Below are 14,249 nucleotides of genomic sequence, written 5' to 3'. Positions count from 1 at the left end.
AGCCTAAACTCCTGGACTCAAGCGATCCTCCTGCCTCAGTCTCTGGAGTAGCTGGGACTACAGGCATGCACCACAATGCCCAGCTACACCCTTAATTCTTAGAGTGTGGTTATATTATTTAAAATCTTTATGTGTTCACTGCAATGGCCATGTAGTCTCGAAGCTGCTATGCTTGGACTGTCTTTTTCCTTGTTAGAGGTGTTGACTTTCCTGGTTTTTCATATTTTGGGTAATTTAAAATTGTATCTTGTGTCTTCTGAATATTATGTATGGACACTGGAATAGGTCGTGTTTAAATCCTATGGAGGACGTTGACTGTTGCATTTTAGCAGGCAGTCCACCCATGTAGGCTCCAGGTGGAAGCTCCTGACCACTCTCTGCACACTGTGGTTCTAATGTGGGTTCTGTTTCCACAGCCTCTACAGTGCTGTTTGAATTTGTCTCATGTGCTGTGCAGCCCAGTAGTCAGGCTGGGACCCGAGCAGTGGTCTACCAAGGAGACCAAAGGCTTTGGTCAGATCCATGCATACACCACTTGCAAGAAGACCTAGGAGTTCACAGCCAAAATTGTGAGGCCTCTTTCTTGAGCTCCCTCTTCTCCATGAAATCATGATACTTTCTGCTCCTGGGCACCCCTTGTTGGTATTCTGAGTAGAATGTCTAAGCTTTAGTTTCCTTGCTCTGTCATACGATCCTGAGATTGACTGTGCCTCTGGGGCCAAGCAGTGAGAAAACAGAAGAAAAACCAGTGGGGATTCCATCTATGTCCTTGGATCAAAGTTTCTCTGGTCAGAGACATGGATTTCCCTTCCTTGGGGTTTCAGATGCCTGCCCATCCACAGCTGCCCATCCATACAATAAAGGATTGCCTGGGGACTGGATGGGAGAGAAACAAGGGAAAGAAAAGGCAAACAAGAAAAACAATAGGCAATTTCATCCACATTCTATCTAATAGGAGACCTCTTTTCTGCTTCTCAGACCAGAAATAGAGGGGGCTTCTCTTGGAGCTTTCTGTCTATATTTACTGTATACTTCTGGGCTTCAGGTTAAAAGGATGCTACTTATAATAGCATCAAAAAGTATGGAGTACCTACCAATAGACCTAACAAGGCAGATACAAAATATCTGTAGAAAAAAATTACACAATTTTGTTGGGATATTTTCAAAGGGCCTAATTAAATGGAAAGATATTCTAAACTCATAATTTAAAAACTGACTATTGTAAAGATGTCAGTTCTTTCCACACTGATTTAAGCTTTAACTAAAACATCAGTTAAAACCTCAACAGAATTTTTAAAAGGAAACTTAACAGTTCATTGTAAACTATATATGGAAGTGTGATTTATAAAAGCCCAAAACAGGCAAAACAATGATCAAGAACGAGATAAGAGGCTCTCCACTACTGGACATCAGGACTTATTTTTAAAAACTACTTATTATGGAGTGCAGTATTGACACAGGGATATTCAAATAGCCCAGCGGAACAGAATATAAAGGCCAGTCGAATTCTTGGACAAATTCCTTTCATCCTGGTAGAAAGCTTTCCACCTCAAGTATTTACAAATTAGCAAGTATTTATTGAGCACCTATTTTGTGCATTGCTACAGTGAAAACAACACTACAATTTGCTCTCATGGTTCAGTTCAAGTTTGAAATTTTGCTGAGAGAATAGGACACTTGCACAAATAAAGCAATCAGAGGACAAAACCCAAGATAACAAATAACAATTGGGCAGTATGGATAAAAAGTACATACAAAGTTAGGGAATGAGGAGATTAAAGTGAACTGGAGTTATCAAGAAAGCGTTCATGGATAAACAGGATAGGAATAAGAAACAGGATAGGAATAAGAAGTCGAAAAAATGGTGAGGACCTCAAAAGGCAGACGTCAAATTACGGCACCCAGATAAATAGCATGAGACAAAGTATGAAGGGAGGAGTGAGAAAACGTACGTAAAAGACAGGAAGAGATACGATAAACTAGTTCACCTATGGAAGCCGTGCGAGACTCTATCAATAAAGAAAGAGAGCCGCAACTGCTAGTTTCAGGAGTCAGAACTTTTTTCTGGTAAAAGAGAAGTCACTAAACATCCTTCAATAGGTGAGGAGCCTAAAGCTAGTTTTGTTCCATAAAAGTTTGATGACAGTATGAAATCTAGCTTTGAGGATAGATTATGTGTGATAAAAGTATGGAGACGGTAAGGGGAAAAAAGGAAGGAACAAATCTGAAATACATTTGTTAGGGACTGAAGTCATTAAAATTGAGGTTTAAAAACACGTAAGATGCAGGTTTTATTAAATTCAGGTTTCACAGTTGGCTAACAAAAAAAAGTGAAGCAATCTAAATAGTAGGAATTCTACAAATAAAATTAAAATACTGAAGCAGAACTAAAATACTGAATAACTTTGTGGTTTGACCTACCAGTATTTACTTTGGACGTTACATGAGCTATGTCAATTTTCTGGGACCTGATGAGAGGCACGGCAGCTTTTGTAGAAGGAGTGTGTGCTATATTCTTCCTTCGATCTTTTGCTTTACTTATCTTTGAAAGAGGTGCAAAAATACCTAAGGGAGAATGTAGAATTTTAGTGTTAAACAGTTAAAACACTTCAAATAAAGGAACAAGTACAACTAATTAGTAATATAAATCTTTAATATAAACCTTTAATGCCCACCGTATGTCCTATGATGAGAGGGAAAAAAAATGTAAGACACAGTACTTACCCTCAAAGAGCTTACAGTCTAGTTTTCGAGACTAACCATACATCAATAATGTAAGAACCACATTTCAGTTGTTAAGTGAAATTCAGGAGAAAGAGAAACGAGTAAAGGTAATATTAATAGTTTTCTATTATTTCTAAGCAATTGGCAAATAATAGTAAGCTATAGAGCATAAAAACTTATTCTTCCATGCCAACTTATATCTCCTTTGGAAGTTATATTTATCCCACATTATAGCTTTTTATGCCCATGTCTTATCTCTCTTCCAGACTAACACCTTTAAAGACAAAATTTAAATGTTACTTAACTCTGCATTCCCCCCGTACCTAATTACAGTGTGTTACACATAGCAGGCATAAAATAAAGCTTTCTGACTATAAAATATAATCTTCCTAAAAGGCCTGGCCCTCAGGTCCTGACAATCGGAAACAATACAGTGTGCACTGGGGAGGGGAGCGGCAGGGGCAGGGGGTTGCCTATCTGCAGCAGTTGGGAGTACAAAATTCCATCAAAAAGGAGTTTATCCACACAATAAAATAACCAGTATAAGAAGAATGCACTGACATTAAAGATAGTGAATATAAACTATAAATACCAAGATAATCTGGCTAAGATATTTAAAAAGTGAAAATAAAGCCATAATATGTGTATTACACTCTTTCATTGAGTGTCTACCATCTAGCAAATATACATTATGACTAAAACGGAATATATTAAAAACAACTTGTTTTAAAGCCGGGTAGAAATGCTGGAGACTCTATAAGAAGTGAGTGCTTTGTTAATAACTAAAAAGTACCAACTCCACTACTTTTCTGCTAATCTTAAAATTCTCTCCCACCTCAGAGTCCATACTACTTTATCCTGATTTTCCTATCTTTTTTTAACTTATTCACAATGTTCTCTCTTCTGTCTCCTATCTATGAGATTTTCCATGACTTTCTATTCTTTCTCTAAATTATTTGCCTTCCCTAACACACACACACATACACACCCTTTCTCTCTCTTTCTCTCTCAAGCTTGGTGATAATGATGACGACGATGATTACAACCAGTGTTGGCAAGGGTTTGATGAAAGAAATTATTTTATACCCTGGGAATGTAAATTTGTATGATCTTTTTAGAAAACAAAAATCTTGACCTAATCCACTTTATAGAATTTTAAAGAAATAATTATATTTAATGGTACTGACAAAGGTTACAAGGTTTCATCTGTATACTAAAAGAAAAAAAAAAAAAATTCAAGAGCTGCCACAATTTCTGTTTACTACAATGACCCAATCACACTTCTGGAAATGAATCATGAGAAAATACTCTAAATAGGAGGAAAAGGTTTTATATCTGAATATGTCATCACTGTAATATTATTCATAAGTAGGAGAAAACATAATTGTCTGCCAATATGATGAATTAACTATATCCATAAACCACTATATCATTATAAGACAATAAAGATTATGTAGAAATATATAAAAATATGAAAAGTAAATCAGGCCAGGCGCGGTGGCTCACACCTATAATCCCAGCCCTTTAGGAGGCCAAGGCAGGCAGATCACCCAAGACCAGGAGTTTAAGATCAGCCTGACCAACATGGCAAAACCCCATCTCTACTAAAAATACAAAAATTAGCCAGGCACAGTGGTGCGTGCCTGTAATTCCACTCGGGAGGCTGAGGCAGGAGAATCGCTTGAACCTGGGAGGCCACTGCACTCCAGCCTGGGCGACAGACAGAGAGACTGTCTCAAAAAAAAAAAAAAAAAAAGGAAATAAAAAATTAAGTTATATATTTGATTACACTGTAACATTTGTGAAAAATTGTATGTGGGAATACAGGCAGCAGGCAGGATTGGAAGAAACCTAAAATAAACATTTATAAGAGAAGTCAGGCTATGGAGTATTTTTCTAATTTGTTTGTGTCATTAATGTCATAACCATGTTCAATAAATTATGTTTTTCTTCATCTCAGGGAAAATGTGTGATTTTTTGGACAGCAGCAAGTTGAAGGGCCAAAGTCTAGATCGGGGATCAGTCACTGAAGGACACTTTTCAGGATTAGTAAATCCTCTCACAATTATTAAAAGAGAAGGGCAGCCCTCTCCATCTTTTTGTACTTTCTCTTCAACTTCCACTGACCATAACATGTTTCTCTTCTGAGCAAGCCCCATCATTTGGTGAACCTCCCCGCTAACAAAGTGGGATGGGGTAGAGGGCTAAATTAATTGGAGTGGGGAGAGGAGAGACTGCTGGATGCAGCAGTGCTGGGTGGAATTGTCTAGGCTGTGGTATGTTGGCTTTCTCTTTTTTCTTTTCTCCTTTCATTATGTAAGAGCTATTTCATTTTAACTTATTATGGTGATCACACAGGCAAAAAGACAAAAAGGAGAGAAAATGTACCTCTTTTACTGGAATAATGTTTATGATTACAAGTGAATAAGGTATTTTTATCAATATGAAGGCAACCTTGGCTGATATAACCTCTATCATGAATACTGACACCTCTACTTCACTATAAATAATATATTTTCTAACAAAAAAAAATCTTACCAGGAAATTTCTGTAAGCTAAAGTATATCTGTGTATTAAATTAAACATTTAATTCTATGGCTTAGAAAGATTTCTACAGTATATAAAACCTCATCTATACAGTTTGCATTTTTCTTTTTTTTTTTTTTTTATTAACCAAAGCATTTCAGAGAACCAAAACTAAATGTAAAGCAATGACTGGATGCATAGTATACGGGCAACCTCTATTACTCAGTTACTCAGGCTAACTGAATTATTGATAGGATTTTTCTCAAATCTCGACATGTAACTGTAAGGCTTAACTAAAAACAAACACATGATGAAGAATTATTTGGAAAGACAAAAATAACAAATTTCCAGATAAACATGGCCCACTGAACACAGCTTTAACTCCAATTCTTCTTCTCCAACCCCCACTAAAATATCGGTAAGGAATAAAAATGGTATGAACTCTGAAGGAAAAAAAAAAGAAAAGAAGAAAAAATACTAAAAGCTTCCTAGAAGGAAGAAAGGGTCAAAAATAGAAGATGGAAAAATCTCTACCTACTTTTTGTTTTTTCTTTTTCATTTTATACTAAATAATCTGTACAACAATACTTCGAAACTTTTGAACGGCAACACTGGAAGCTCAGGATGGTAGTTGGTAAACTATGGCCCAACAGCCATATCCTGGCTACTGCCTGTTTATTGGTCTAGTTTTACTGAAATGTAGCCATATCCATTTGCTTACACACTGCCCATGGCTGCCTGTTTACTACAACAGCAGAGCTGAGTAGCAGGTGCACCAGAAAGTGCAGAGCCCACAAGGCCTAAAACATTTACTATGTGGCCCCTTACAGAAAAAGTCTGTCAAACTGTACCTGAGACACTAGAGTATCTCCTTAAATATACTCAGAGAATATGAAATCCAACCTAACCTAACATTCCTTATCCCAAATTATCGCATGAAGTATGAGGCGAGAAATCAACGTGTTTAGAATAGAAGGACTCAACACATTTACTTCTCATGAGTCCTTTGTCAGAAAGCTACTGAAGGACATCCCATATCAAAAACAAGTCAACCAAGAAACTGTTACAATGGGTTTCACATTCTCTCCGTATATTTAAGGTAATACTCTATCGTCTCATGTAGCGCACTAAATCTTTCTCTTCAGAATACGAACTCACTAGATGTCTCAAACTGGAAAAATCAAGAAAGATTCATGTAAACATATGATTTACAAATACAGATATTAATATCAGATGATACAGCTAAAAGCATTGAAAAAGTTCTTGCTTCTAAGGAGCAGGATTTGAGGGCAGAGAAAAACAAGCTAAGAGAGAGTTTTGTAATAAGCCCTGCCATACAATCTGACTTTAGTAAACCAAGTATATATATTCACTTTGGTAATTATTAAAAGACATAAAAACAGTAATACCACCCAACTATTAAAACTTATCATTTTCTACAGTTAAAAAATCTAATACGTATGAGAATTAACAGATCAATAGAAAACAATCCTGAAATATACCATAGCATTGATAAGAACTTAATCTATAATAAAAGCAGCACAACAAGCCAAAGGGAAAAGATGATAGATTTAGCAAGAGAGAAAACCGTTGTTGAGAAATTCCTTGGCTTCTGATTAGCCAGGGGATTCCCCAACTCCCCTCACCTCCACCTAAGTAGCTTAGCCATGATCTGGGGCTCCCAGGACTGTCAAGGGTTACACCCATTTTCACACAATCTAACACATGACCCCTGCCCCACAACTTGCCCTTAAGTACATATAAGAGGATTGCAGGTCCTGGGAGTATCCAGCTTTGTGCTAATCAAGCACACCTCCCCTCGGGACAATGAGAGTTTGGGAGTCCCAACGTGTTCTGCTGGCAATCTAAATTATTCCCATAATTCTGATTTACCTCTGCCCCATGTGTTGCTAAAGGCTTTTGATCCTGCCCTTAGTCTGCTTGACAGGTGGCAAAGTAATCTACTGGAGGAAAATTAAAATTAAATTCTTAACCTCAGACTACTAACCAAATAAATTCCAAATAGATTACATAATTAAGTATAAAAATTAAAACATTTACATTACAGCTAAACAGGAGGAATAAGTTCTAGTGTTCTACAGCACTGCAGGGTGAAGACGGTTAACAACAATTTATTGTATATGTTCAAAAAGCTAAAAGAGAGGATTTTGAATGTTCTCAACACAAATGATAAATGTTTGGGGTGATGGATATCCTAATTACCCTGATTTAATCATTATACCTTACATTACACAGAAATATCACTCTGTACCCCATAAATAGGTACAATTATTATGTGTCAACTAAAAATAAAATGAAAAATATAAACATTTAAAGAAATATAAAATGTATAACTAATCCTTAGATTAGGAAGAATTATCAAAGCATAAAAGCAATATAAGAATTTATAAAAGAAAAGACTTTAAGCCATGAAACTACATGTCCAAAAAACATTGCAATTGAGGGTCAAAGGCAAATGACAAGCTGGACAAAATATCCATAATAAATAAAGCTTAATATCATAAGTATGTATTTTAAAACTCATCCTTTTTTTAAAAAGACACACTAATATCCCAATTTTTACTGGGAAAATAATATGAACAGGCAATTGCCAAGGAACATAAAAAATACCTACACTACAACAAAACACTTTAATAAGTGCTCTATTTCACCACAATAAGATAAATACAAATTAAAATACAGAAATTTTCATGAATCAAACTGGAAAAATTAAAGGAAATGGAGCTATTCAAAATCACATTTTCAAACAATATGTAAAGATTTAGGGAAATTATATTAGGATATCAAATAAAAATGCAGAATTTTTATTTTCCTCATTTTCAAATCTTATACAATAAGCATTTTTGTAAACAAACAAAAAAAGTTTTAATAGACCAAAAAAATGAGATTCCATCCTAAGTGTGTGATGAAAGGAAACTAGTAATTTTGATAAATGCGTGATAGCCAGCAGCTCTCATCTGCTGAGTGCTTACAGGGAATCAAGCACTGTTCTAGGTGCTTTATACTTTTACCAACACATTTAATTCTTGCACTAGTCCTTATGATAGTGTCATCCCTATTTCACAGAAGACAAACTGAGGCACAAGAAGAGAAACAGAGTCACATAGCTGGTAAGTAAAGAAATCGATTCACACACAAGCAGTCAGACTCCAAAGTCTATACCCTTCATCATCATCATACCACACCACCTCACCATCAGGCCACAAGATGAATACTACACAATCGTGGAAATAACGTTCTAGAAGAGTATTTCATTTCAAGGAAAAATATTCACAACATAGTAAGTAACTACAAAATCAAATTGAAATCAATAGGCAGGATGGGTGTGTATGAGAGAGAGGAAGAATAAATTTACCTAAACATGTCAGAAAGAATTTACTTAAACATTTGTCAGAATTTACTGAAACATTTGTCAGAAAGAGAAAGAAACCTCGCAGAGTTTCAAAGAAACCTCAGGAGTGTGGTCGTAAAGTTGGCCTTGCTTGATTTTTCCAGTTTTCCAGGTTCTTCATGACCTCCAGAGCTCTGTACTTCCTTGATAACCAAGTCCCTCCCTTGGCCACGACACCACCAGGAGCAGGACTTAAGGGAGGTCTGCAGAGCTGGGTGTGCCCCTGGTCAGAGGCCTTCTCCCAATCACTATACTGCTGGCAGCAAGAATCAAGGGCAGTCCAACAGCTCACAGCCTACTAATGAAAACACCTCTCTCATCACTGTCCCTCCACTAAAAGCCACCCAAGAGACCAGTCCCAAGAAAGACACTTTCCCAAAAACATCATTAAGGCAACCCCATCAGACGCGCTCTTCACCAGTCACTACCAGACACCCTCCTAAACCTTTCCATCATGGCCTCTGAAACTCATGGTTGGCCAGGCACGGTGGCTCATGCCTGTAATCCCAGCACTTTGGTAGGCCAAGGTGGGCAGATCACTTGAGGTCAGGAGGTCGAGACCAGCCTGGCCAATGTGGGGAAACCCTGTGTCTACTGAAAATACAACAATTATCCAGGCATGGTGGCAAGTGCCTGTAATCCCAGCTACTCAGGAGGCTGAGGCATGAGAATCACTTGAACCTGGGAGGCAGAGGTTGCCGTGAGACGAGATTGCGCCACTGTACTCCAGCCTGGGCAACAGAGCGAGACTCCATCTCAAAAAATAAATAAATAAAATAAAATAAAATAAAATAGTGGAAAGCTGCACCTGATCTAAAGTAAGGCTAACTCTTATACTGAATTCCATTTCCCTTTTAAGTTTTTCAGGCCTTTCCTTCTATAAGTGTCCCCTTTCTCTCCTGCAACTACCATTTCTCGCTCTCACGTCACCTCCCATCAGGGTAAATAAACATAACTATCTCCTACCTTTAAAAAGTCCTCCCTACCTCCACATGCCCCTCATTTATCACATAAGTAATCAGGAGAAAAGTTTTATTTAACAACTATAAAAGCGTAGAACTTGATTATTTTTAATTAATGCTTACTGAGTTAAATAATATCAACCTTACCATACTTGGGGGCACATTTAAAGTACTGGACTTTCCCAACACTTCCATTATTTTTTCCTTCTGGCTCATCCAGTTCAATGCCGGCCCACTGCCCACTTGCAAATTCAGTTGTTCCACAAAATCTTAATGTACCAACCTAAAGAAAAGATAAATCAGAATAACTTTTGGGAATTATTAGTAATTCCAACAGTCCTACTCTTGCAACTTTACTTCACCATGGAAGTTTTTAAAAATTCACTCTCTCAACATTACCCTTTTATCCTTGGTAATGTTCCTTGCTCTCACTTCAGAACAAGGAACATTACCAAGGATAAAAAGGAGTATTAAATAATAATAAGGGAGTCAATTTCCAAGAAGACATAAGAATCCTAATAGGCTGGATAGTAGCACACGCCTGTAGTTCCAGCTACTCCAGGGGCTGAGGCAGGAGGGTCGCTTGAGCCCAGGAGTTCAGGGCTACAGTGACCTATAACTGTGCCACTGCACTCCAGCCTGGGCAGCAAAGTAAGACTTTTCTCAAAAAAAAAAAAAAAAAAAATTGGGATGCAACTATGTTGGGAAATTCAATATCCAAGCAGGAATTCCCTATTCCATTCTCCATACCAAGCTCCCTATTAACCTCAATATTAAGAAAAAACTGAGGGTGGGGGGCTGGGGAGGGATAGCATTAGGAGAAATACCTAATACAGACGACAAGCTGATGGGTGCAGCAAACCACCACGGCACATGTATGCCTACGTAGCAAACTTGCACGCTCTGCACATGTATTCCAGAACTTAAAATATAATAAAATAATTAATTTTAAAAAGAAAAAACAAGAAAACCTCCCATGTGAGATATTTTTTAAAAGCAACTGGTAATAAATGAATGCAATATGGAAACAAAAGCTTGGGAGGAAAAAAGGTGTCTGGATGACGGGAGTAGGAAGAGTCCTCTTTTCCACATAAATCCTTATCACCAGGCTACACAGTATCTCAGACTGCCCTATTTGTGGGAACCCAAAGACAAACACCCACGAACAGCAAGGGTCTCCTGTGCTCCATTTCTATGGAGTAGCAGCAGTCGGAGAAGCACCATGGGGGAAGAGGGGACTGCAAAGAAAATCCTCCACCCTAGATCATCCCTCAGCTCATGCCTCTAAATTCACTCAAGAAGTTCTACTCCGCTCCACTCTTTATTCAAATAAAGATGTCTTCATTATTAAGTTCAAGTAGTTCATATTCTTAAAGCATAACTTAACAGTAAATTCGTATCCAAGTTTTACATTGTCCATTAAGCATCTTTCTACCTACAGGTTGAACCTTTTTTAAAAAACTCGAAACTCTGGCCTTACTCTCTGTGCCCCTAAACATAGGTCATGGACATAACAACCTTGGCTTCAGAGATTGCAGCTACTTACTGTACCTTCTGTCCTGCAATAACGACACGATCCCCCAACTTCAGGCCAAGTGACGTAAGCATTGCCTTGCCAGTGACATGATCATAATTTGGGAGCATGGCCTTTGAGATGTTACATGACAGAGGCACCGCATCTAGGAGCATCTGCTTGATTTCCTTAGCAGTGGCTGCAGCGTCAGCCATCTCTAACGGCATATCTACTGGGTCTGGAACAACATCAGCAGGGATCTGTCCTTTGTCATTCTACAAATAAAGATAAGAGAAAAATGTTCAACTCTTATTTACTTAGAGCACTAGAAAGTCATATAAAATTTCTGTTGGAGGAATTTTATGTTAAATTCATTCATCATTTGTTTATTCAAAAACATTTCCTGAACACCTACAATATGCAGGCACCATTCTAGGTGCTAAAGATCCTACGGTGAAAAAAACACAAGCCCTGTCCTCAAGGAACATTACATTCTGGTGGGAGAGACAGACCACACAACATTAAACAAGTAAATTATATGTGGCATAATAAACAGTAATAAGTGGCCTGGAGGGAAAAAAAAAAAAAAAAGCAGGGAAGGGAAGTAGGAAATGTGGAGACAGAGATGGTTGTAGGGGAAACTCTTTAGATTAAGTGGTCAGGGAGACCTCACTGATGAGAGGCATCTCCACAGAGATCCAAAGCAGACCAGGGAGGAGCCGTGCAGGTTCTCTGGCAGGGAAAAGCACTGCATCCATGGTGGGGAGCAGTGCTCAGGTCCTAAGCGGACAGCATCCTGCCCTCACAGGCATTTGAGAAAGCAAGCTTGGAAACAGAAGTCACAAGACTGACTGGCTTCCCGGACCCAAATCCACAGTTCCAGAGCTGCCCTCTTGGCTCTGTGACCTCAGCCCCCTGCCCATTCATGGGGTAACTCAGATTTCAAAACTAGAAACTATGGTTTTGATACTTCTAAAACCTGGGCTATAATCAAGAAAAAAGCTCTGTTTTCACCATGACGGAAAGACTGGTATCCTAGGATTTATCCTGTGACCAGATAACCAGAGACAACCCCACAGTCATTTGCATGGTATATGTATCATCAAAGCCCTATCATATGAATTATCTGTCACCTTACATTCCCTAACCAAAAACCTTAGACTTCATGAGAAATAATCTAGATTGTAATTTTCTCTTAATATGAAGAATAAAGATACTTTTGTTAACTGAGAAACTTTTTTCCCTTTCTTCACTGATGATAATCTTGAAATGAACCACGTGGAAAAATGAATGAGGCTTTTAGAACACACTTAGTTTGCAATTGCTTCACATTTTTTTGTTGTAAAATTCAAGTCAGGTTGGTCCTTAGTAAAAACATGGCAAGAAGGTATGTTACTAGATTTCTGGGATGGTAATGGACTCTTTTAATCCCAGATTTCAAGAAAACATACAGAATACAATAAAGATATGTGTTACACTAATGTATACTCTAAAAAACAGAGAGAGAAAAATAGGGAAACATAACAATTTTAAAAATACAGCCAGGCTGATAAGTTGTAAGCTATGCTTACAGTGAATATTTTACTTTGGACTTTTGTTATATCCCCACTTTTTTTTTTTTTTTTTTTTTTTTTTTTTTTTTTTTTTTTTTTTTTTTGAGACGGAGTCTCGCTCTGCCGCCCAGGCTGGAATGCAGTGGCCGGATCTCAGCTCACTGCAAGCTCCGCCTCCCGGGTTCACGCCATTCTCCTGCCTCAGCCTCCTGAGTAGCTGGGACTACAGGCGCCCGCCACCGCGCCCGGCTAGTCTTTTTTTGTATTTTTTAGTAGAGACGGGGTTTCACCGTGTTAGCCAGGATGGTCTCGATCTCCCGACCTCGTGATCCGCCCGTCTCGGCCTCCCAAAGTGCTGGGATTACAGGCTTGAGCCACCGCGCCCGGCCCTATATCCCCACTTTTTGGAGCCTGTCACACACTTCTGTTGTAAATTACCATACAATTCAACAATCAAGACTCCTGTAAAAAAAAAAAACAAAAACAAAAACTAAATAATAGTAAGAATAGTGCAGTAACAATGATGATATCTTCCTAACACAAGAAGGCTTATTCATGATCGATTGTGGAATTCCACTTTCTTCTAAAGTGGTGGCATACTACCAGACTGGCCCTATAAAAGATGATTAAGGGAGTTCTACACATGGAAACAAAAGAACAAAACTTGCTACCACAAAAGCATACATAAGCGCATAGACTATGTTCTCCATAAAGCAACTATACAGATGAGACTAGGAAGCAACTAGCTAAAATCACAACAACAGGAACAAAACTTCACATATCAATATTAACCCTGAGGAAAGTTAATAAAGGATGACTAACAGAGTTCTAAACATGGAAACAAAAAAATAATACTTGTTGTCACAAAAGTATACATAAGCACATAGTCTATAGACTCCATAAAAGCAACTACACAATCAAGACTACAAAGCAACTAGCTAACAACACAACAATAGGAGCCCAACTTCACATATCAATATTAACCCTGAACATAAACAGCCTAAACACAGCACTCAAAAGACATACAGTGGCAAATTGGGTTTAAAAAAAAAAAAAGACCCGTCCTTCTGCTGTCTTCAAGATACCTATTGCACATGTAATGACACCCACAGGCTCAAAGTAAAAGGCTGGAGAAAGATCTACCATGCAAATGGAAATAAAAAGGAGCAAATGGAAATAAAAAAGAGCACTATTCTTACATCAGTTAAACATACTTTAAGCCAACAACAGTCAAGAGGGACAAAGTAGGGCATTACATAATGATAAAGGGTTCAATTCAACAAGAAGACTTAACTATCCTAAATATACATACACCCAACATTGGAGCACCCAAATTTATAAAACATTATAACTAGACTTACAAAAAGATGAACATAGTCAGACAATAACAGTGGGTGACTTCAACACTTCACTGAAGGCATTAGATCATCAAGGCAGAAAACTAACAAAGAAATTTTGGACTTAAATACAGCACTTGACCAATTAGACTTAATGGGCATCTAAAGAATACTCCACCCAACAATCACAGAATATAAATGCTATTCTCATTGGCACATGGA

General features: G+C 37.9%; 1 protein-coding gene across 3 annotated transcripts in view; it reads right to left on the bottom strand.

Annotated features, from left to right (window-relative positions):
• Window positions 1-14,249, bottom strand: part of CLIP4 (CAP-Gly domain containing linker protein family member 4) — a 70,352-nt gene that overhangs the window by 29,251 nt on the left and 26,852 nt on the right. For all 3 annotated transcript variants that reach the window (XM_025354541.1, XM_025354539.1, XM_025354540.1), the window contains exons 7-9: window positions 11,176-11,412; window positions 9,772-9,907; window positions 2,422-2,565 (exon numbers count right to left, since the gene is read on the bottom strand). In XM_025354541.1, the coding sequence (XP_025210326.1) occupies window positions 2,422-2,565; window positions 9,772-9,907; window positions 11,176-11,412 (517 nt within the window). The remainder of the gene's footprint in view (window positions 1-2,421; window positions 2,566-9,771; window positions 9,908-11,175; window positions 11,413-14,249) is intronic.

Source organism: Theropithecus gelada, chromosome 13 (genome assembly GCF_003255815.1).
Source record: "Theropithecus gelada isolate Dixy chromosome 13, Tgel_1.0, whole genome shotgun sequence".
Lineage (NCBI taxonomy): Eukaryota > Metazoa > Chordata > Mammalia > Primates > Cercopithecidae > Theropithecus > Theropithecus gelada.
Note: the sequence above shows the minus strand (reverse complement) of the source record. Positions and strands in the feature narration are given on the sequence as shown.